We start from the raw sequence: 25620 nt of genomic DNA, 5'->3' as shown, positions 1-25620 counted from the left end.
TGCAGGTGATGTGTGTGCAGATTAAATGTTTCCAGGAGATCATTATGATTGGATACAATGTCTACCATTCCTATGACTTGCCTTGGTTCCGGACACTTAGCTGGTGGGTAAAGAATGCAATAAAACCAATCAATAAAATTACATTTTCAGTCATTTTGAATCTTTTGACTTTATTAAAGCTGAAGTTTATTCTGATTATATTTTGCTGTCCCACCCCCAATCAATACGCTAAATGTAATTTTTTTTAAAAAACCTTTGTTTTCATTACAAACTTTTTATTTTGGACCCAGTGACATCATCACCGGGCCTCTGTGCTTCTCAGTGCAGTGCAGACAAATGATGGCTGGTGGGAGGGGCTGGCAGGGTACTGTACATAACTTCCTGAAAAAGGGAAACTGTGGTAATGCCCACAAGTGATGCCACTTGTGAGGTGGTGATACACACTGTGAGAAGCTCACTGGGTGCAGTGATATCAGAGCAAGCAATGTGGAGAACAGCGGCGCTCATCTGAGTGCAGTATATTAAAATGATTAATTATGGATTTATTAAGAAAAAAAATTTAAATGAGAATTAACTCGCAGGGTAAGGGTTAAAATGGCTAGTCACAAGGGGAGGATCACTGTGTAGTTCTGATGCAGATAGCCGGCGTTGTGGGGTGCTGCTGCTGTCTTGCTAGCTGCATGGGTCTCCAAGTAAAGCTGGCAGCAGTCTCCCTGTTGACTGTGACATCACTGGATGTGGGGCACAGGGCCAGCAGGCGCACATTTGGAGCATGCATGCTCCTTCCTCAGGCTGTGAGATATCAGAGTAAGCCCTTTCAGTACAGGAGAGGAGCATGTACAAATGTGCAAGAGGGAAAGCAAGGCTGAAGTTCAGTTTTAGATTAGAATACTCCTTAGTCCTGCCACTATGGCCTTTTGTCAGCCACCTTCTCTTATGGGGTGATAACACATTGTCATTTGCCAAGCAGAATCCCTAATACAAACAGATGGACATTGATAACATCCACTCTTAGAAGAAAACATTATTCCAGACATGTTATCTGGCAGTCTGCACCCGTAGCCATACCCTAATGATGCATTTCATCCTGATTGGCCTTAGTCTTCAAGATATCGCTAGATAGTGGGTGTGGCTATGGGTGGGGACTGCCAGATTACAGACCTGCAATAAAGTTTTTTCCTAAGAGTGATGTCTTTTAGTTTGTGGCCATTTTTGTTATAGTGATGGACACCGCAGCTGGCACTTGTCAAACCCCAGACTGAGAAGGAGACGGTGAAGTCTGGTGTGGCGCTCAAAAGAGCAAATATCTAAGGGTACATTTAAACCTGCAAATACATCCTGCCTCCCATTAGGTGCAAGAGTTGATTAACTGTGGGAGGCAGCCCCGTTGAAAGTAATGGGAGGCTGTTGGCTACAAAGCTAATTGCGTCCACTCGCATGTTATTGCTTATGCAGTGATCAGCCCTGGATGTAGGCAGTCTGTGTCCAGGACTGATCGCTCGCATGTGATCACTGAATGAGAGATTACATGTGAGTGTCCTCAATTAACTGTGGGAGCTTGCAGCCTCCCATTACTTTCAATGGGGTTGCCTCCCACAGTTAATCAACCCTCGCTGGGGTTCTTGCATCTAATTGGAGGCAGGGTGTTATTCGCAGGTGTGAATGCACCCTTAGATATTTGCTCGCTTCCATACTGGGGCCAGTACTGACACAGGCCCACAATGCTGTATCTTACCGTGCACACCAGTAGATTACATTTTTGCGTTTTGGGCTCAGATATGCTTTTAAGTCCATCAAACTCTAAACCTTCAAATTGTTGTAATCTAACATATTAAAACAAATGCTGCCTACAGACTTGCGTTTGGGACTTAAGTTCCCGGGCTTTCTAACTCTGCTAAGTTCATCATGGTAACATTGGACTTGGATCAAATTAAATGAATTAATACTTCCCCTTTGAGTTTCTGATCAGTGGAATTGAGTTGTACATAGTAGTTTCCATGATCTCCAACCCAAGGGTTAAATGCTGGCTATACACTTGTTTGAAATTCGGCCAGTTCAGCAGGGACCCGCCAAATTTTGACTGATGTGTCCTTCCCCACCCGACAGAAGTCAATCGTTTGCAGTGGGTACAGCTGTTGATCAGTGTATTCTGACAGAATAGAGGTGGATCCAGCTGTCAGAATACAATGTCCCCGTAGGGGTACTCCTCCATCCACCTAGTTTTTACGGATTGGAAGCATCTGCTGGCTAACAGAATAAAAATGTAGCCATGTATGGCCAGCTTAAACAGCTGGCGTATGCTACACGTTCACTTAGAGGATGTGAGATTGATTTGTAAATGTTATCCCCTTTAATCCATTGGATCAGTTTTACCAGTCAGTTATATTACTAAACACTGAATTATTATTTGTTTATTGGAAACTTAACTTTGAAATGCAAGCAGTGAAGATTATAATAATGAAATATACAGTTAGTGCTGATTATTATTTTATACTATTGTCTCTGTAAATGTCATTAACCCTTTTGTATTTCTGCAGGTATTTCTTGCTTTGTGTCAACTATTTCTTCTATGGAGAGACTGTTACAGACTATTTCTTCACATTAGTACAGAATGAGGAGCCACTTAGAATCCTTAGCAAATACCATCGATTCATCTCCTTTGCCCTGTACCTGATGGGTGGGTTGCAGTTTTTTACATTATTAATGTGAATTGTTCAATGTTAAAAGCATACTGCCTACAAGTAACAGCAAATTGTTAGGTTTAATTTAAACTGCACTAAAAAAAACTGGATTTATTTTTTTACTTTTCTTGTTCATGAAGTTGCTTCTTCTTTGCAGTCCATCACTCTACTAAAAAGTGTTTGCCGAGTCTAATGGGTGCACATTCTTAAAATGTCACTAAAGGCAAAAAATTTTTTTTATTTTGGATGGAGTAGGGGAGGGTTAGATCTGTTTATTTTTTTTTTTTTGCCATCTGTGTTCCATTAGGGAGATTTAAACCTAAAGTGCAATCTGCGCACACACTCCTACCTACAATTATAGCTCCAATGTGTGATATATTATTACAATACTTAGACCCCTTTCACACTGTGGCTGCCCGTGCGTAAACGGCAAAGCGACTCTCGTTTTTAGCTTGCGGGGCGCTTTTAACCCCATGTTGCAGCGCTTTGGAAGCGCTGCCCATTTTTTGCAATGGGCAGGGGTTTTTCGGGAGTGCCGCTCCCAAACTGCTCCAAAGATGCTGCTTGCAGGACTTTTTCTAACGTCCCACAAGCGCACCACCCCAGTGTGAAAACACTCAGGCGTTCACACTCCGGCGGCATGGGAGGCAGTTTTCAGGTGCTTTACAGGAGCTAGTTCTAGCACTAAAACACCTGAAAACTGCCTCAGTGTGAAAGGGTTCTAAAATAATAATAATTTTTGTTGCCACTCAAACACTTATAGGTGATTACAATAATCCCTCAAAAAAATTACACATGCAAAATTAGTGTAGCCAACAATACATAACAACTTGTGTCATTCAATGTTCAGTTGCTGTGATAACAACCAACACCGCTGTGTAACACGTGATATACAATCTTCACTCTTCCTTATGTGCCTTCACCTTGTGGGTCAAACACCTGCTCGTCTCCTTATAAGACCACATAAAGGGTCATGAATCTCTTTTGACACTCTCTCCAACAAAACGTCACTTCTTCTCCTTCACTTGTTCCAACTTCCCACTACTCCTTTCTCCTCTACATTGCTCAGATATCTCAGAGTGTAGATCCCATAAAATAAGAAAGCAGAACCATAGTGCTCCCTATTTTCCTTTTATTCTTACTCCCCAAAAGATTAAACACTTACAGGATATAAAACGACTTAAAAGGGTTGTAAACCCATTCTTTGCATTAAGGTGAAAAACCTGTGGTCCTGCATCATCACATCATGGCACACATTGATACTTCATGATGCTCATCAACATGGGCCTACAAAGTGCATTGCACTCTAAAAATGTGTGACATGCCTCTTGATGCATTTTCATTGATTTAAATGGAAAAAACATTAGATAAATACATAGGTGGAAATTCAGCCATAGGTATGACTCCAGCCTTTAGCTACACATAGAATACAATGTAGTGTAGCAAATAATATCGATTTTAATTTCTGCAACTTCTACATCCACATGCTTTATATGTGTAGTGATTAATTGTGAGTAATTGCAGGCTTTTTTAGCTTTGCGAGTTCTCCTATCTTAAAACCACACACTGCTTCTTCTAAATAATTAGTTGGGTTATTTAGTAAAATTCTCTTGCTGTTGAAAAGTTTCAACATTTTTTTTTTATTCCTATCACACCCACTTGCATTACAAGCAATTGAAGACTTCTTGAGAAGAAATGGGTATAAAAATAAAATATAATTTGCGTAAGCATTCCTACATTCTGATGTCTTTTTAGATGACTTGTTCTGGAGCATCTTCAGTGTGGCAGCCAGAGGTTGTATTACACTTGGACTGAGGAACTAGTGTTAATAGTGACATGTTACACCACCTTGGTGTCATCTATTGGCAGAAGTCCTGCATCGTGAAGGTCTGGATCTTCCGACTTGACAATTTCATACATGAATGCCAAGTACACCCATTAGTCGAACTAGAGAGCATTCATCTTGGGTGAAATTGAGAACTTCCTCTACAAGTGAACAAAGAGTGAACCAGTTGGAGTTTGCTGCCAGTGCTGGACTAATCCCAGGAGCTAGGAATCCCGTGTGCATAAAAACTCCTACTGACATCTGACTTCTAATGCAGTCAGGGGAAATCTAAATCTCTTGACTTAGACTGACTACATAGGACGGCCTTCAATTCATTTATTATCATTTTGTAAATTTGTTAGCACTTAAGTGCAACAGAAGTATGAAGTTATTTCACACCGGCGATTAAAGGCTGGTGCGAATTGTAGTGGCAGGAATTTTCTAAATTCCCGCTGTGGCTAGGTGCGTCCAGCAATGATCAACGCAGATTGGCCTCCGGCGGGTGACCTGTCATTATAATGAATGGGTTTGACGGCCACACCTAGGCGCTGAGACCCGCAGCAGAAATCCTAAGATTTCTACCTTTACAATTTTCACCGGCCTTAATCGCTGGTTTGGATGTAGCCTTATTTTGATTTGAACATTTCACTATATTTGTTATATTCATATAGCCCCCCCATACCATATATAGCCGTTTTCTAGTAGATGTTTTGTATGGATGACTTGGAGTGAACTAATCTCAATGTGTCTTTCCCATTATGGTTTACTTTGCTTTATAAAGTTATACATATTAAAGTGGTTCTAAAGCCTCAAGGTTTCTTACCTTCTCTGCTGAAAGAGCGCACCCCCCTCCCCATTTTATACTTACCTCAACCTGATCCGATCCAGCAATGTGCACGAGAACAGCGGCTCTCTCCGCTGTCTCCCTCCTTATTTAGCAGATTGATAGCAGTGGGAGCCATTGGCTCCTGCTGCTGTCAATCAAATGCTGTGACAAAGGAGCAGGGGACGGGGGCCAAGTTGCCCAGTCTGTGTCTATATATGCAGACAGGGACAGCTCAGAAGCGAGCCCGCATGATTGCCCTCATGGAAAGTGGCTTTCCTTGGGGGCACCCGCTAAAGAGGAGGGGCCTAGAGCGCGGGCGGAGACCCCAGAAAAAGAGGATCAGGGCTGCTCTGTGCAAAACCATTGCACAGAGCAGGTAAGTATAACATGTTTGTTATTTAAATAATAAAAAAAGGAAGGTTTAATGTTACTTTAATGTACGTATAACTTGAATAATCCAAAACAAAGAAAGGGAGAGACACTCAACATAAATCAAGCTTCTAGTTTATTAAAACTAAAGGATACATACAGCTCCACCTGGTGCCATGACATATGCCAATGGGTTTCACTCCTCACAGGCGCTTAGTCATAGGGTCTGTGACTATGACTAAGCTGTAAAGGGTGAAATGTGTTGGAGCTGTCTGTGCATCATTTGGCTTTAATAAATTAGAAGTTGGCTTTTATAGTGATCTGCTCTCCCTTCCTTTTGTTATGGATTATCCAAAAGTTTTTATGTTTGGTGCGTCACGACTGTGGAGAGCCAGTTGCTGCAGCTAGGGTAGGAGAGAGACAAGTCTAGCCTGGAGCGGAGCATGGTTTACCTATAGTACATAGTAGACGGTGGTTCTGGTACAATTCTAAATATTATGTTTACCATGTATTTTTTTTCCCCCAGGGTTCTGCATGTTTGTTCTGAGCCTGGTGAAGAAGCACTATCGTCTCCAGTTTTATATGGTAAATAATGGTAGTGATATGTCATTTTGCATATAGTGCTGCAGGTTTTTTCCATAAAGTGAAGGTCTGGCCTTTTTAAAATGTAAGGGTCAGAACTGCAGGCTCCCATGTAGGGTGTTTAGAATACTACATTTAATTTCAGAATATTTAATTGACTTTGCTGCATCATAGTAATGATATACTAATGCTTAAAAGGTTGTAACCCTAAAACTAAGAAAAAGCAAAAAAACAAACAAAAAAGATCCTGTTCCTTTTTAAAGCATGTTAAACAGCATAATGCTTGTGCTGTCTAATTTGTCCCTTTCTATGCTGTAAAAACCTTGTTGATCCTACCGAATCCTGTGTCCCCTATGTGAACTGACCACAGAGATAATGGCTGCTGATCCATATGTGCCTCTGTCATCCCGCTGTGTGAGTCTCTCCTCTCTCCCCCTCCCTCCATACCCATACCCACCACACAACCCCCCCCCCCATCCCTCCTGATGCTGTTTCATGTGGCAGTAAAGTCAGTACATAGCATTACTGCCAGCTCACCTGTTAGAACAATGTATAATGCACAGTGTCAATGTTTTTAAAAAATTATGCCGCTACGTGCCTTATTTCAGAGCTCTGCTGTGCAGTCACATGACCTGCCTCTCTACTCCCCTGATCTAAGGTCTACAGCGGGAGGGGCTGAGCGGATAGCACAGTGGTCACGTGACCTTCCGGGTGATGTCACAGGGGAATCTCAGCGCCTTCCGATGTAGTCCTTAGATCGGGGATGGAGAGCAGCAGGAAGTCAAGTGACCACACAGCTATGCATAATTTTTTTAAAACATTGACACTGTGTATTATACCTTGTTATAACAGAGGAGCTGTCAGTAATGCTATTCACTGACTTTACAAGCACTGGTCATACATGGAATGAATTTCAGTCAATTTTTGTTGAATTGGCCAAAATGCGTTCTCTGTGTGTCTCTGACTGCAACACTCAACTCAAAAATATTCTCAGTATTGTATCCAATCACATATGTTTGGGTATTCTGATGGCTGCAGGTGCCAACTGTCAGAATACAATAGACATCACATTCTGAATACATCTCTGTACGGGTCCACGAGGGCATATATAACTAGCACGCCAAAGGATTTTTGCTCGAGGGTCTTTAAACATCTAAGCAGGCGGTGATTGTTCTATTGAGGTAAGTAAGCAGAAGGGTTGTTTTTTGGTGTAAACTAGTTCACGAGGGCTAGGAAGGGTGGGTTAGTGTTAGCTTTGGTAAAGGAACGGTTGCCTTTTGAAGGAGACATTTTGGGACTATAAAAAAAAAAAAAAAAAATCCAAACTGACGTCTATGCTTCAGCATTAGTGTGATGCTGCAGATGTCTCATGTTGGCTCTAAAACCAGGAACTGAGCTATTGCATGTTTGCTTAGTGCTCGGTCTGCTTGGAGCAAAGAGGAGCGACTGTCTGTGACCACTTTCCACTCTGCTCCTGCAGTGCTCACTCGAGCACGGCTAGAGAGGGGGCAGGTTCAGCTATCTGGCAGCTGGGTGGATCATGACAATATTGTCGGGATCCTTTGCCACATCTGAAGACAGCCGGCAATAGTCCACTATAAGCCGACTCTGGGTCACTGCAGGGAAATAGTAAAGGCACTCCTGTGATCCAGTAGAGAAGTATGGCTAAAAAAGCTTTGGTCATACTTTACTTTTTTAAAGATGGGACTGCAGTCTGCTCACATAATTTGTAAAAAAACATGTTTGCCATTCTGAAGCTTCCCTCCAACCACTTTGCATATTATTTTATATATATACTATGATTGTGTACTTATGCTGCAGAAATCTGGCTGCATCCATTTTAACTGTGGGCAGTTGAAGCTTCTGCCTGTTCACTTCCTGGATTTACACAGACACACACCTGCAGCTCTCATTGGCCCTCTTATGACTCATCCCCCCTCCTTTCCTTGCAAACTCACGATAGCAAGAGAGAGCTCTGCATGATGTAATAAGCCTATGCTTTTTACCAGACAAGAAACGGGAAGTGGGCTGTATAAGGTATTTACTGGCATAAAAAAAAGTTTTATTATCCAAACAACAAGAGCAGAAGATTTAATAGATGGAAACATGAAAAAATGACTGAAGGTCCGCTTTAAGTCTTCCTTCCGGATGTTCTTATAATTTTAGTTTTTTCTGCATTTGTTAGAGCATTGTGGCAAAAGAGTTACAACTTATGACAATGTTTCTGACCCTGTTGTAAGAATACTGAAAGCTGTTAAAACCCTTTACATGTTGTAGTATATGCATATTTTACAGTGAAATTCCAGAATTATCAATCAGTTTTTACCAGTTCAGTGTCTAAAACCTATATCTTTATTTTTTTTTTGCTTCCTTAGTTTGGCTGGACACATGTCACTCTGCTGATTGTTGTCACCCAGTCTCACCTAATCATTCACAATCTCTTTGAGGGCATGATCTGGTGAGTTGTGTTCATGGACATACACCAATGGTGGCTGTTAAAGGAAAAACACACTTTTTAGAAAATATTGTCCTATAATCTCTGAACTGTTTACCCTTTGACTCTAAATAAAATCCTATCGCACAACAAGGTTTGCATTTTAGGTAATGTGAAATGGTTGGAAATGTGAACATCAGAGGTTCTTAGTGGCCACATAAGCTGTTATTACACGCCACTTCATTTGCACAGCTAAATTTGAACATTATTTTCATATTTAAAGTTTGTGTAATCAAATTAGATCATCAGTTCATAAGGGAACTAAATTAGGTCCTCAGTTCATAAGGGAAATTAGATGTTTGTACATGCTTGTATTATCTGTATACCATTAACATGGGTGGGTGCTGGTGATCCGAGCACATTAGTTCTGTATGGTACATGATGTAATTTAAAAAAAGTCTGAGCTGGCAGCATGAAGGGGTGAAACTAGTTGGTTGGGCAATAGTCTTCTTTTGAAATGCAATACCTATTAAAGGGGTTGTAAAGGCAGAAGGTTTTTTACCAATGCATTAAGATAAAAAGGCTTCTGTGTGCAGCAGCGCCCCTCAGCCCCCCTAACACTTACCTGAGGTCTCTCTCTGTCCAGCGATGTCCACGAGTGTCTCAGCCATCCGAGTTTCTCCTTCCTGGTTTGACTCAGACACAGCAGTGGCGCCATTGGCTCCCACTGCTGTCAGTCAAAATCAGCTAGCCGATCAGGGGAGAGAAGGGGCGGGGCCAGGCCGGACTCCGTGTCTTAATGGACACAGGGAGGTCTGACTCGGCTCGGGTGCCCCCATAGCAAGCTGCTTGCTGGGGGGGCACTGAACAGGAGGGAGGGGCCAGGAGCACAGAAGAGGGACCCGAGAAGAGGAGGATCCGGGCTGCTCTGTGGAAATCCACTGCAACAGGGCAGGTAAGTATAACATGTTTGTTATTTTTATGGGGGAAAAAATGAGACTTCACTTTTAAGGCCTCTATCACACATGGTGTACTACAGCATACGCCTATGAGAGGGGCGTGTTTACCCACATGTTGGATGCACAGGTGTTCTGTGCACCTCCGTATAGGCGGTCCCAATGATGTCAGTTGGGACGCAGAGGCTGCACGGACAAAGTCTCTACTTCCAATTTTACATCCATGCAGGTCCACGGCCCTAAACTCTCACTGTCTGCATTGGTGGCAATGCACCCGTACAAATGTCAAATTGGGAGCAGAGGCTGTGTTCGTGCAGCCTCTGCATCCCAATTGGCATTATTGGGACTGCCTACACAGTGCATCCATATGTGGGTAAACACGGCCCTTTCATGGGCGTATTCTGTAGTACTCCCCATGTGAATGAGGCCGAAGGGATTCTCTGTTATGTTCATGTGCTAGATTCAATTCACATAGCACGGTAGGATTACATTTGTTTGGGTGTAGATGCCAAGCTGACAGGTGATGGCTATTGGAGAGGGAATGGAAACTGTGTGTGTTAAAATATACCTGGTTTCTCTTATATGGTTAGAAACGAGTCACAGAAATACTCGTATGACCAGTACCAGATCTTAAGACCTAGACTTACAATACACTTTATAGTGTTGCAGTCACAGTCCCATAAATTAAGCATTTAGGTGATGGTTTATTTGTTTTGTTGCTTCAGCACAATTCATCTCCAATAGCTCTTGGCTGTTAGACTCTTAAGCACCAATAAAACTACAGGATGACAAATCATTAATGTGCTGGAGCCTTGGTGACTCGAAGCCCCACAGCCTTCCCGCTAAGCTCTATTTCTTTTTCCCTGTTGTGTTGCAGCTGTTGCAAAAATCTTCACTGCTGTCACGCTTGTGGGAAGATGTATAAATTGTATCTTCTACCCATGGGATGTGGGAGGAACGTTCATATGTCAACTATATAGAACTGATTATTACTCTTTGGGTTTTGTGAGCCAACATTTGCTATGCAGTTTTTAAATATCTAGTTTAGTTTGACAGTGAAGGCAGATCATCTGTGGCAGTGCTACAAAGCCAAGTGACCAGAAGATGCGCTACACTTTCCACTATATAGTAGGCTGTGCTGGAACATGTAGTTCTTCAGCAGATGGGGGCACGGGCTGCCCAGTGATATCATAATAAGTCAGTGCTTGTTCTCTATACTAGGTGGGAGCAAGTGGATTCATCCTACCTGAGTCTTAATTCATTAAGTTGTAGGTAACTGTTTGTAATAAGGAATTTCTTTCATAAATAAAACCTAATAAGCTTTGAAAATGATGATTGATTAAAATAGATAACACGTGCATTACGGTATGGAGAATTGTGCCTTCTAATCTTTCCTAAATTGATCAAGCATATACCATGAAAGGCATGAGAGTGGTTGAGCTTGCCGGGCTACGATAACCTCTCATATATCGGAGTGTGTACCATTGGATGCATTCTATCTGGATATGTACTTGGTGCCACTAAAAGACTAATGAATGCACTCTTTTTTTTTTTTTTTTTTAACAGGTTCATTGTGCCCATCTCCTGCGTGATCTGCAATGATATCATGGCCTATATGTTTGGCTTCTTCTTTGGCCGGACCCCACTCATCAAGGTATTTAAACTTATGTTTTCTCTTGAAGAGAGTTGACCAAATGACTGAAGCCACATAATAAAAAAGAAATATAGAGCTGATCTGTGAACCTGTATTGATATCTGCCTCCAGTCGCCTCATGTATAACAGCACTCTGGCAGCAGACTGGGACAGGTAGGTGCAGCACTAGGAGACAATGGGGCACTGCCGCATGCACATGCGCTGACAGGGACATGCACACAGGAGGAGAGAGCAGAGCTAATGACTTAAGCCTAGTACACACGAGCAGAATGTCCAGCAACATTGGCCGGTTCAATAAAAAACATCCGACATTTGGTCAGTGTGTATGGCAGCTGGTCTGACAGAAGCCGGCCGTGCATGCTGGCTCCCGATCAGTGCTCTCAGCCAATGGCTGAGAGCACTGACTGGAGTATCTGGCAGGGGGGCCATCCCCCTGTTAGAACACAATAGAACAGCAGGGGAGTTCACTGTACTAACATCGGATTGTTAGTACAGCGGCTCAAACCACTGAGTTGAACGGAAAAAAAAAAAGCTAGTGGTGTGTACTACGCACTACTAGTATGCTGCTGTGCCTCCTTTGTCCAATTAGCAGGCTGCTGGTGAGAAAGTGAAACCAATGTATTCCTTAATTCCCCATTGAGAGTTTTGTCACTTCTCTTGGCTGTGCTGTCTGACAAAGGTGTATGAATCACATGACGATGCACATGTATTACAACTGTGTATTAAAGTTTGCATGCTTCATGGCTTCAATAATAAAGTATAAAAAAAAAACGCATAGTAGCTAAGTCAATTACTGTATTTTGCAGTTTGTGTTGGCTACAAAAATAGGGTGTAAGTTAGCCTCTTGGGTATATTGTCTCTAAAAACCACAGAAACCAACTATCTGAAATGTAGTTGTTGGGGCCTGAATTGTAGGTTTGTTTGCCCAAAAAAAGTTGATTTAACATGTCACGGCAAACTGTCTGAAAGTTGATCTCTGACTAGCAAACCTGGACAAATCTAACTGACCAATAGATGAAACTGCATGAGTTGTGCTAAATGACACAAAAGTTCACCTTTTGAAATGACCACTAAATGGAATGCACCTTTGCATCACAGCAAGAAACTGTACATTGTGAGCTTCACCACGTAGGTATACGTCAAGGCTGCCATTCAGACATTGTATGTACGACTAACTCAAAAAGGCGCAAAGCCTGGAGCTTTGGAAAAAGGAACTTGGTCTGATTATTCCGTTTTTAACCTTTACCACCATCTTGACAACATCAAGAAAAGTCCAAAAGACTAGCTTTTGTCTTATGCCACCTATTGCACATAATGGTGTGGGCAGCCATCTTGAGGAAGCAATTTGGTCAACTGATGTCTCTGCCTTGCCAAACATGCAAGCTATAGATTATACAATTGGAAAGAAGAAGAAAATAAACTTGCTCGATTCCCCTATTAACACAGTCAGTTTTGATGGGGGAGTCACTTCTGCAGCTCTATTGTGTTCTGCTGGTGGAGAACCTTCCCTGCCTGAAGTGATGTAGTGGCTTTTCAGCCATCCAAATAACTTCTAGTCTTATCCTGTATAGCACATGCCCTTGGCATTGAAAGGATTGGTATTACAGAATTAAATGAGAAGTTCCATCTCCTATATCCACAAATGGAGGCTGCAGATTGTGGTGGAATCTCACTAACCACAAGTCAAGATTTGCATGACAGCAGTCCAAGAAGTTAGAACAAAGTTACTATATTCTTTATTAGGTTCTTGATGTTAATTTAGTTTCAGGTGTCTGCTTTTGTCATGTATTCTAGGTTGATAGCAGAGATATAGGTGCATTTGGTGAGTAAGCTCACAATTTTCCTGAATGTGTAAAGATTTTTTTGAGCTGCACCGAATTCATTAATCCAGGCAGTCAGAACCAGTCTGCAAATCGGACATATTTGAGTGAAATTAAACTCTGCAATTGACCAGATTTACTCAACTCTGGAAATGATTCCTTCATCTCTAGTCACCAACCTTGATCATTTTACATTGTCAGTTATTATATGCATAGTCTTAATTGTCTGGAGTCAACATATTGTTTTATTTGTGAGCCATATTCTGCTTATTGTCCCATCTAGTCTCAGTAAAAAAGACGATTGGATTAGTGGCTGCACAGAGGGGCTCAGCCTGTGTCTGTTAATCCATTGAGCTCCATTAGGAGTAGATCTCATTCTGATGAGATGGGCTTTAATGCATGAGGACATAGATCCACTCTATCAATTTACTGTCCTTTGTTGCACATGCCTGTAAGAGAATGTGCTAAAGTGTACACGTGAATCTCCAATTCTATGTACAGTGTATGCCTGCTGTGACCAGGTTTTTACAGCCATAGTGAGGAAGTCAGGAGGCATACACATTGACTCCCAGCTGGTGTTCACTGTCATAAGACAGGACTGATTTATCTAGAAAAAAAAATAACAGCAATTCCTTCTCCTCCTCCCCCTATTGTATGCAGTGCCTGAAACATTTTCCACCAAATGGAAGAAAAATAATTAAAACATGGAAGAAAATAAAAGGCTTCTGAGAGGATGTGCTTTGATATGAAGGTGAAAAACACCAATAATCTCAGTGCTGTGGTATTTAAACCAGCGAGACAGAGCATTGTGTATATATAAGGCAGCAGTATGATCAAGGGGGAAAGGGGGAAGAGAGCTGGAGCATTGTGTGTATAAGGCAGCAGTGTGATCCAGGGGAAAGGGGGGCAGAGAGCCTGATAGTTTATGTGTGTACAAGGCAGCAGTATGATCCAGGGGGGCAGAGAGCTGGAGGGTTGTGTGTGTGTGTATATAAGGCAGCAATGTGATCCAAGGGGAAGGGGGGCAGAGAGCCTGATCAGTGTGTGTGTATAAGGCAGCAGTGTGATCCAGGGGGGGGGCAGAGAGCCAGAGTGTTGTGTGTGTGTATAAGGCAGCAGTTTGATCCAGGGCTGCAGAGAGCTGGAGCGTTTCGTGTATAAGGCGGCAGTCTGTGTGTCTCTGTGTGTGTGTGTGTGTGTGTGTGTAAGGCAGCAGTGTGATTCAGGGGGAGGGGGAGCAGAGAGCCGGAGTGTTTTTGTGTGTGTGTGTGTGTGTGTGTGTGTGTGTGTAAGGCAGCATTGTGATTCAGGGGGGCAGAGAGCCGGAGCGTTTTGTGTGTGTATAAGGAATATAGAATTTATGTTGGTCCACGGTATTCAAGATGGTTAGTTTAGTGGCCCGTGAGGCTTGAACGGTTGGCCATCACTGTTTTTTTTTTTTTTTTTTTTTGTTTTTTTTTTTTTAACATTTTATTGAAGAGATAAAAGGATGCACTTACATCACAGCTTGTAAAGCTTTGTAGGACATTACACTGTCACTGTTTGGGGAATACTGGAAAGCCCACAGTGAGTTCCGACAGGCATGATGAAGCCGCTCTGGTCCAGTCCCACGCTGAACTTTTGGCCAACGGAAGCCCCATAGTAACTGGGTGACGTCACTTCCCCTTCATTTCACAGCCGTTGTCGGCTGTGTCCTCAGCAGAGCTTCCGCCACTGGAGACCGGACTGGAGCAGCTTCAGAAGAGGAATGTATAGCGATTTCTTCTTTAAAGGGTTAGATAGGTTAGTCTTAAATTGTGAATGCCTGTAGATTTAGAGATTTTAGTGTTAGGGTGGACTTCCACTTTAAGGCCTCGTTCACACCATACCTGTATAAAACAAATGGAAAAACTGCAGATTTCGCTTACAGAGATACAAGTTTACATCAGTTTTCATGTGCTTTTCGGTGAGTTTTTACGCACATGAGTTTTCATGCTTGTTTTTTTCTTATGCACAGATAGACATCATACCCCGTGTCGTCATGTCCGTTTTTTTTCCCGTGCAGAGTACTGCATACACGCATGCAGAAAAAATCTGCATGCGTTACTAGTGTTGTGTTGTAAACAAGGCACATGGAGAACAATTGTTTTCTTTGTGCCCTTGCAGAACACGTGCAGAAAAACGGACGTCTCTGCATGGTGTGAGCGAGGCCAAATGGTTTGAGTTGGTGATTAAACATAGGTGGTTTTCAAAGATTTTTTTTTTGTAGGTGTATTGCGATTGAAGGAACAATGTGGGGATTGATTCATATTTTTATTGCTAATTCTTTGAATGGTTTTATAACTGTCATTGTTATGCCTTGAATGATGTTCCACTGTACTGATCTGGCTCTTCTCGTATTTTCACCAGCTGTCGCCCAAGAAGACGTGGGAAGGCTTTATTGGAGGCTTCTTCTCTACAGTTCTGTTTGGAATACTAGTAAGTATTAATCACATTGAAAAAAAAAATTGTGTAAAGCAGGAACTCTAAGCGAGGTATGCTGGATAAAGGGTGCATTCACACTTGTGAGCGTACCCAACACTGATTACATGTCAAAACCCCAGCAGGGGGTTCCCAGCAATTAGCTGCGGGAGGCAGTCCCATTGAAAGCATTGGGAGGCTATCGTGTCCCGCAGGTAGTCGCGGCAGCATGTAATCATTGGACCAGATTTTTAGACTTGAAGGAAGATCATCTTAGACAGTGTTGTTTTTTTCTTGATTAAGGTTGAAACTGAATATTATTAAATCCCTAGAACGGAGAGCATATACATTCTTTAGAGTCTGTTGTAATGGGTTTTTCTTTCTCGGACATCATGGGACACAGAGCCACAGTAATAACTGATGGGTTATGTAGTTACCATTAGGTATTGGACACTGGTCACACCCTAAGCAGGAAGTTCAAACCCCTATATAATCCCTCCCCTTCCAGGGATACCTCAGTTTTTACACCAGTGTCTTAGGTGTTGGACGTGTAAAGATGTCCTGTGCTGAAGCTCCAAAGGGAATATCCTGATATCCTATACTGGGGCAAGCCAGGCGAACCGGATCCATTCAGTGTCCTTTCATGGCCGCATTGGATGGTACCCGGGCCTCGTGTCCGAAGAAACGAGGTTTTACCTGTAACGCTTTTCTTTTTAGAGAGCTGGACCCCGCATATCAGAAAATGGCTTTAAATCTCCTAATTTCTGGCTGGGTGCTTTACAGGGCCAGAACTGCAGGATCCCCCTATTTGTAGGGGGCCCCAGTCTCTGGCGGTTTTTTTAAACGGAGCCCACCGTGAGAGGTGAAGATTGGGTCTGTGTATACAGAACCCTGCGGCTGGATAAGGTAAGAGGAGATTCCACAGAATTTTTGAATTCTAGTAGGTTTTCTCCTTTTAAGGTAAATGCATGCTATGCCTATTGTGACCACCGGGGGCTGCCAAGAGCACATACCTTCTCATGCTGATCTGTCTCAGCGTTCGACACTGCACAGCTCCTCCGACCGGCTCCAGGTAGGATGGGGATGGGGGTATTTCTCCTCAGGAATGTTCCCCCCAGGCTAGGGGGAGGCTACAGATGGGCTGTAAGGCAGTTTTAAACCGCACTGTCACCGCCACTGCCGCCAGGCCGCCATTGCTTATGCAGGCCCCATCACTGCCGGCCTCCTCCTTCCTCCACCCCCAGCCTGCCTCCAGACTTGTCCCTGAAGTGTCGGCTAGCACGGGAAGCGTCAACACAGCGTCAGCGTGCTCAGATGCTCACAGTGCCAGAAGCATGGCTATTTAAAGCACACTTTACAGGTGCTCTGAGCCTTGGAGGGACACAGAGCTGACGGTCGCATGTAAGGTGGGACACAGGCATTTTCCTAGGCTGCATTTACTAAGGGAACACCAGACTGGGCATTTGGTAGCAAGGCTTTGCCGGACTACATCGCTCAGCAGTCAGTGTTCATTTTGGATACCTCACACCTTGTTGCTTTGCACTATGGGTAGAAGAGGTTCAAATACCCCCAGAACCAGAGACACTAGGGGATCTCGTTCGGGTTCTGAGGGCCCCCTGTCTGCTACATCCTCCCCCCCTGAGGGGCCAGGGACGGCTGGTCAGGGAGAGCCGTTGGGGTCTGGGGCTGTACCTACTTATGGCACTTCAGCCCCTGTATACATTACACAAGAGGTTTTTTCCTCAACCATTTATGGTTTAGAGGAAAGATTAATGGCCGTGATTACTTCTTCACTCGGTGGAAAGAAACGTACTAGGCCTTCCTGTTTCCCAAGACCCTCAGGTAGAGGAGCTCTGGGATAAAGGAGACGAATCCCTTTCAGAGGATCAGGATGGGACGGATGATTCCTCTTCGGTGGAATCAGGTGGAGAGGGACCCTCTTCAGCTTCCCAAGAGGAGAAGGTCTTAGTACAGATCCTTACTGGATTGGTCCGCTCCACATTTAAGTTGCCCGTACCTGAAGCTGTTAAGGAATCCTCTTCTTCTTTGGGGTCGCTGAAACCCTCTCAAACAGCACATGCTTTTCCTGTTCATAATTTACTTGAAAAGCTCCTTTATTCTGAGTGGGATCACCCAGATAAGCGATTTCTTCCGCTTTCACCACTTTATCCTATGGAAGAAAAATTTATTAAGATGTGGGGAATGCCGGCCATTGATGCGGCCATTTTCTCTATAAATAGTAGTCTGACTTGTCCTGTAGACAACGCTCAGATGCTCAGGGATCCTGTGGATAAATAGATGGAATTCTTATTAAAGGATGTTTTTTCCTTAGCAGGATCAGTGGCTCAAGCTGCAGTAGCAGCGATTGGAGTCTGTCAATACTTAACAGAGCATGTTAAGCAGGTCATCAAAGTTTTACCTGAACAGCAGGCCCAGGGGTTCGCTAACCTTCCAGTGGCCTTAAGTTATGTTGTTGACGTTTTCAGAGATTCTATCATGCAAACCTCTCGTCTTTCACTTGGGTTGGTACATATGCGTAGAACCTTATGGTTGAAAAATTGGTCAGCCGAAGCACCATGTAAGAGGCTGTTGGCTGGGTTTCCTTTTCGTTGTGCAAGGTTGTTTGGAGAAGACTTGGATAACTATATCAAAAGAATCTCTTGTGGGAAAAGCACTCTCTTACCTGTTAAGAAGAAGAGTAAGCGTCCCTCTTTCAAACGGACTCTTTCCCCAGCGCCAGGGGCTTCAGCCTCCAGGCAGTCACCAAGGCCTCCCCCGTCTGGGGCAAGAAACAAGAGTCAACCCCAGGGACAAAAGAAGTCCTGGGGGAAGAAGTCTTCTAGACAAGACACTAAGGCATCTTCAGGAGGGGGCGCCCCACTCACTCGAGTGGGGGGAAGACTGCTACAGTTCTCAAAGCTCTGGCAGGAGGACTTCCAGGACAGATGGGTAATCTCCACGGTAACCTTAGGGTACAAGCTGGAGTTCCAAGAATTTCCCTCTCCTCGTTTCCTTAGATCAAGTGTCCCCAGAGACCCAGAGAAGAAGCAGTCGCTCCTTCTAGCGTTAGAGCGACTTTTGTCGCAAGAGGTCATTATGATAGTTCCCACAAAGGATCAAGGATTGGGCTTCTGTTCCAACCTTTTTACAGTCCAAAAGCCAAATGGGGATGTCAGACCCATTCTGGATTTAAGAGATCTGAATCGATTCCTAAGGATACAGTCCTTCCGCATGGAATCGATTCGGACAGTAGTCTCCATCCTGCAGGGAGGAGAATTTTTGGCATCGATAGACATCAGAGATGCATACCTACATGTGCCCATTTTTCCTGCTCATCAGAAGTTTCTACGCTTCGAGATAGGAGGGCGCCATTTCCAGTTTGTGGCTCTGCCTTTTTGGGATAGCCACTGCACCTCGAGTGTTCACAAAGATCTTGGCTCCTCCTCTGGTCAGATTAAGGGCTCAGGGTATAACTGTCATAGCATACCTAGACGACCTGCTCTTGATAGACCGGTCGGTAGCTTCCTTGAACAGGAACTTGAGGACCCTGGTCAAGTATCTGGAACATCTAGGTTGGATCCTCAACCTAGAAAAATCTTTCCTAAGACCAGTAAGAAGACTGGAGTATTTGGGTCTGATCATAGATACAAGCCAGGAGAAAGTATTTCTTCCTCAGGCAAAGATCACTGCTTTAAGGGAGCTGATTCTGACAGTCAGGACCAAGAAGGGTCCTTCTGTCCGCCTTTGTATGAGGCTGCTGGGGAAGATGGTGTCTTCATTCGAAGCAGTTCCCTATACTCAGTTCCATTCAAGACTACTGCAAAACAGTATTCTGTTGGCCTGGAACAAGAGGGTTCAGGCGTTAGACTTTCCCGTGCACCTGTCTCATGCGGTGCATCAGAGCCTCAATTGGTGGCTAATACCCGAAAACCTGCAGAAGGGGAAATCCTTTCTACCGGTGACCTGGACAGTGGTGACAACAGATGCCAGTCTGTCAGGTTGGGGAGCAGTTCTGGAACAGTCTGCGATGGTCCAAGATCGAGAGGACCTTACCCATCAACTTTCTGGAGATCCGGGCAGTATATCTAGCCCTAAAGGCCTGGACTATCAGGCTACAGGGTTGCCCGGTTAGGATCCAATCCGACAATGCCACAGCAGTGGCTTATGTCAATCATCAGGGAGGCACCCAGAGTCGGGCTGCTCAAAAGGAGGTGAACCAGATCTTAGTCTGGGCAGAGATGCATGTGCCATGCATATCGGCAGTCTTCATTCCAGGGATAGAGAACTGGCAGGCGGACTATCTAAGTCGCCAGAAGTTACTCCCAGGGGAATGGTCCCTGCATCACGACATCTTCCGGGCCATATGCCAAAGATGGGGGGTTCCAGATGTAGATCTCTTTGCATCTCGATTCAACAAAAAGATAGACAGATTTGTGGCAAGGACAAGGGATCCTCTTGCATGCGGGACGGATGCGTTGGTGATTCCGTGGCTTCGGTTCTCACTGATTTATGCATTTCCGCCTATTCTGCTACTGCCACGACTCCTTCGCAGGCTCAGGCAAGGAAAGGAGGTCAGTACTCCTGGTGGCCCCCGCTTGGCCCAGAAGGACTTGGTATGCAGAAATAGTAAGGATGACGGTGGGTTCCCCGTGGACCCTACCGGTACACCCAGACCTGTTATCTCAAGGTCCAGTGTTCCATCCTGCCTTACAAATGCTAAATTTGATGGTTTGGCTATTGAGACCCAAGTTCTGAAGAGTCGTGGGCTTTCGGGTCCTGTGATATCTACCTTGATCAATGCAAGGAAGCCAGCTTCCAGAATGATCTATCATAGAGTCTGGAAAGCTTATGTATCCTGGTGTGAATCCAGGGGTTGGCATCCCAGAAAATATGTGATAGGTAGAATTCTTGATTTTCTACAATTAGGATTGGAGATGAAGCTGGCCTTGAGTACCATCAAGGGCCAGGTCTCGGCCTTATCAGTATTGTTTCAACGGCCACTTGCTTCGCATTCTTTGGTCCGAAACTTTATGCAGGGGGTGATGCGTTTTAATCCTCCGGTTAAGGCGCCCCTAAACCCCTGGGACTTGAACTTGGTTCTGTCGGTGTTACAGAAACAGCCTTTTGAACCAATACGTCAGATTCCTTTGATCTTGCTGACAAGGAAACTAATTTTTCTGGTAGCCATCTCTTCTGCTAGAAGAGTATCAGAATTAGCAGCTCTTTCTTGTAAAGAGCCTTATTTGATTGTACACAAGGATAGAGTGGTACTGCGCCCTCATCCTAGTTTTTTACCGAAGGTGGTTTCAGATTTTCATCTAAACCAAGACATTGTTCTGCCTTCCTTTTTTCCAGATCCCTGTTCTTCTTTGGATGTAGTAAGAGCAGTCAAGGCCTATCTGGAAGCAACTGCTCAAATTCGCAAAACGGATGTTTTGTTCGTGCTGCCAGAGGGCCCCAGCAGAGGACAGGCAGCATCAAAAGCTACCATTTCTAAATGGATTAGACAATTGATTATTCAAGCTTACGGTTTGAAACAGAAGATTCCTCCGTTTCAGATAAGGGCACATTCCACAAGGGCTATTAGTGCTTCTTGGGCGGTGCATCACCAGGCCTCTATGGCTCAGATCTGCAAGGCCGCAACCTGGTCTTCAGTCCATACATTCACCAGATTTTATCAGGTGGATGTGAAAAGGCATGAAGATATCGCCTTTGGGCGTAGTGTGCTGCAGACAGCGGTACAAGGTCCTCAGGTCTGATTGCACCCTACTTGGTTGTGATTCCCCCCCCCCCCCTCAGTTGGCATTGCTTTGGAACATCCCATCAGTTATTACTGTGGCTCTGTGTCCCGTGATGTCCGAGAAAGAAAATAGGATTTTTTATAACAGCTTACCTGTAAAATCCTTTTCTTTCGATGGACATCACGGGACACAGAGGCCCCGCCCTTCTTCTAATACACTTATATTGTTTTGCTACAAAACTGAGGTATCCCTGGAAGGGGAGGGATTATATAGGGGGTTGAACTTCCTGCTTAGGGTGTTACCAGTGTCCAATACCTAATGGTACCTACATAACCCATCAGTTATTACTGTGGCTCTGTGTCCCATGATGTCCATCGAAAGAAAAGGATTTTACAGGTGAGCTGTTATAAAAAATCCTATTATTGCCTTTATGAGACTTGCAGTGTTTAATATATTTTCTGATATAAACCCTTTCTTTCCTCCCTTAGCTGGATAAGGTTTGTTGGTTCGGCTCTGTTCACATATACGCGGCTGTGGTTTCAGCGTGGGAGTCAGGTGCGTTTCTGTTTACCAGTTCAGGTGCGATTCGAATTGCAAATCTTTACCTAAAATCGCACCTGAACTGGACTGAAAAATGCACAGGGCTCCTCAAATTGCATCTGATTCACATATATGTGAACAGAGCCCTAAACATTGCTTAGTGGTGGTCTGACTCTTCTAATGCTGCGTCAGTACAGGGTATTTAGTAAATATACAAGATGGACATATTTATTACTGTTTAAAGCCCAAATGAATCATCTTCATATATTGATGTAATGCATCCATGTACTTGGGATGCTACGTTCCCTGTCTCTTACCATCGACAGGAGACATCAGCAATCATTGCTGCAAATTTTTTAATTTGTACGTTATTGCAAAATATTAGGTTGTGTAGACTAGTCTTTGAAATATATATTGTAACTTTTTAGTTGGTCTTTCTTGTCATATTACTATACGCTGTGTTCTTTTCACTAATTTGAGTTTCACTGTTTTCTTAGCTCTCTTACTTCATGGCTGGATACAGCTACTTTGTGTGCCCTGTGGAGTATAACAGCGACACCAACAGATTTGCAGTGGACTGTGTGCCACCAGATCTATTTCAGTTACAGGAATATCACATCCCTGCGGTGATTCAGTCTTTCATTGGCTGGGTGAGGAATACATATCCAAATGCTCAGTCCTGAACTGTTCTGGACAGTTACATGTTAATCTGTCATCCCTTGTAAGTCTGTCCTATTCCTGGTACACATCATAGTTACATGTTCATCTGTCATCCCTTGTAAGTCTGTCCTATTCCTGGTACACATCATAGTTCTAAGCGTAGTTACAAAGTTAGATTTAAAAGACACAAGTCCAACCAAGAGAAAAAAATCAAAATAAACACAAGAAAATCTACAGAATCCTATGCCTACAGTTGATCCATAGAAAGGCAAAAAACACCTTCTCCACCATTGACTCTCCCAGCTGTTCTCCCCCTAGTATGTATGATGCAGGCTGGTTACATTTATCAACATTTAAACTTCATCTGCTACATAGTTGCCCAATTAAATAGAGCATTAAGGTTGGCTTGTAAGTTGGAGACATCCTGTAAGGATGTTATTTCACTGCAGAGCTTGGTGTCATCTGCAAAGACTGTAATGGTATTTTTATTCCCAGACCCTATATCATTTATAAAAAAATAAAAAGTAAGGGCCCCAACACTGAACCTTGGGGTACACCACTGATACCCTTAGACCATTCAAAGTAAGAATCTTTAATCACTACTCTCTGAATACGGTCTTTTAGCCAGTTTTCTATCCATTTACAAACTGAATTTTCTAAGCCTATAGACTTTACCTTACACATTAGCCTTGTGTGGGGAACTGTGTCAACACCACAACCCACTAAATGTATACAACAATACATAAGGTTTTATTATATACACCTTGCGTAAGGGTTTAATATATAAATCTATATATTACACAATGCATAAGGGTTTATTACAGGGATATGTGATTAGCGGACCTCCAGCTGTTGCAGAACTACAAGTCCCACAAGGCATAGCAAGACTCTGACACCCATAAGCATAACACCCAGAGACAGAGGCATGATGGGACTTGTAGTTTTGCAACAGCTGGAGGTCCGCTAATTGCATATCCCTGGTTTATTGAATAATATTTGACACAGTTGTTTAGTGTCATAAGGTAGCGCTGCTTAGTGTTTCTTTATTGGTATTCAATGTACATTTTTTTTTAAGCAACATCTGGGCACATTAAGGTGATTTATTTGGATCCTGAATGCGGGTACTTCATATCTCTTAGTAAAATGGAAGTATACTACTGTATATCTACAGCCACTCCTTTGTCTAAGGATTTGCTCACCTCCTCATAAAAAGAAATCCAATTTGTTTGACAACTTTGGTGTTTCATAAATCCATGCTGACTAATGCTTAAAATATTATCTAAAATTTTATCTGTGTTCTCAAATATCTTCCCGATTTATAGAAGTTAAACTAACCAGTCTGTAATTACTTGGTAAAGACTTTGATGCCTTCTTAAATATAGGCAGCACACCGGCTTTGCACCAGTCTAGTGATACCGATCACTCATTAAAGAGTGTCTAATAATTAGAAACAAAAAGACAATGCTTTAAAATAGAGGGCAGCATATAACAGCGAGTCTTCGTCTTATTAGGAGGGATTACTAATTGAGAAATGACTACGGGAAACAAAAACGATTGTAGGATAAAGGTACTGTTTAACACCATCTTGGATGGGACATGGGTACTTGGCTCATTTTATTTATTTTTTATTTATTTCAGGTACTTATATAGCGCCATCAATTTGCGCAGCGCTTTACATATACATTATACATTCACATCAGTCCCTACACCCTCAAGGAGCTTACAATCTAAGGTCCCTAACTCACATTCATACATACTAGGGACAATTTAGACAGGATCCAATTAACCTACCAGCATGTCTTTGGAGTGTGGGAGGAAACCGGAGTACCCGGAGGAAACCCACGCAGACACAGGGAGAACATGCAAACTCCAGGCAGGTAGTGTCGTGGTTGGGATTCGAACCAGCGACCCTTCTTACTGCTAGGCGAGAGTGCTACCCACTACACCACTGTGCCGCCCTGTTTTTGTTTGCTTTTTTTTTAATGACCATTGTCAATGTTGAAATAAACTATAAATATATCAAGGATTGTGCTGATTTGCATCCAAGCTTTGAATAAATTCCAGCTACAGCAGTTAAGCAAATAGGCCTAACTCCCGGTCAGTGGAGCTAACTACCCACGGGAACAGGCACTGTGAAAATAAAAAGAACAAGAGGGAGAGCGCACAGCCCATAGTATGGTTAACCCTTTAATAAAACACCGCAAACACAATATTGCACTTACAAAGTCACAGCTTGTAGAAGGCACATGAACGTATCACAAAGGCACGGCCCTGTCCCCAGTTGGCAGTGCTGCACTGTGGATGGCGTGGAGGTGAAAGATCCCTTTTGGATTTGAGAAGTGGTAAAGCTCAGCCTGGAGAGTGCTCTGGATTTTAGAGCAGCTGCTCTCTGCATGCTGAAGATGATCAGGACCTGCAGAGCGCACGCACGGCTATGAGAAAAACCGGGCCACTCTGTAAAGTTACTGGGGCACTGGAAGCAACTGCAGGAAGTGGTGCATGATGGGTTAGACGATGAGGTTTTTTGGGAGTGTGGCCTCCTTTTATCAAGGAGTTTCCTCCAGTGCGCCCGTGGCTTTACAGAGCGTGTTCTCTGCAGCTCCTGATCATCCTCAGCATGTAGTGAGTGGCTGGTCTATCATCTGGAGAGCTCTCCATGCTTGACTTTACCACCTCTGCGGACCGAAGGCATCTCTCATCTCCCTGCCATCCACAGTTCAGCATCGAGTCAGTGTCTGCTGCTCTCTCTGAGCCTGTGAGGAGAGGGAGAGACTAGTGTCGCTGCAGACAGACACAGCGCTGTATCAAGATAGGACTTGGGTAAGTATAAAGGGGGGTGAGGGGGCGATACAATTAATGGGACATATTTTACCTTAATGCAGGAAATTTATAGTAGGAGATATCCATTCTTAGTTGTAACTCTAACATGTTTCCCCTTTGGCAGATTTCTCTTCACCTCCTGTTCATCTGACAACTCAAACATTTTAGGTTTTCAATAATTTTCATGTACTGGCAGCAATGGTCACATACATAGACAACAATGAAAACCTGACAGCCATTCTAACCTTTCCAAATTCTATCCAAAACTAAGCT

General features: G+C 43.5%; 1 protein-coding gene across 1 annotated transcript in view; it reads left to right on the top strand.

Moving 5' to 3' along the window:
• Positions 1-25620, top strand: part of CDS2 (CDP-diacylglycerol synthase 2) — a 117003-nt gene that overhangs the window by 76604 nt on the left and 14779 nt on the right. The window contains exons 4-10 of the mRNA XM_073622035.1: positions 6-103; positions 2538-2677; positions 6228-6286; positions 8659-8741; positions 11240-11327; positions 15536-15604; positions 22365-22517. Of these exons, the coding sequence (XP_073478136.1) occupies positions 6-103; positions 2538-2677; positions 6228-6286; positions 8659-8741; positions 11240-11327; positions 15536-15604; positions 22365-22517 (690 nt within the window). The remainder of the gene's footprint in view (positions 1-5; positions 104-2537; positions 2678-6227; positions 6287-8658; positions 8742-11239; positions 11328-15535; positions 15605-22364; positions 22518-25620) is intronic.

Source organism: Aquarana catesbeiana, linkage group LG03 (genome assembly GCF_042186555.1).
Source record: "Aquarana catesbeiana isolate 2022-GZ linkage group LG03, ASM4218655v1, whole genome shotgun sequence".
NCBI lineage: Eukaryota > Metazoa > Chordata > Amphibia > Anura > Ranidae > Aquarana > Aquarana catesbeiana.
The sequence above is the reverse complement of the archived record's forward strand: the minus strand, read 5'-3'. Positions and strand labels throughout refer to the sequence as shown.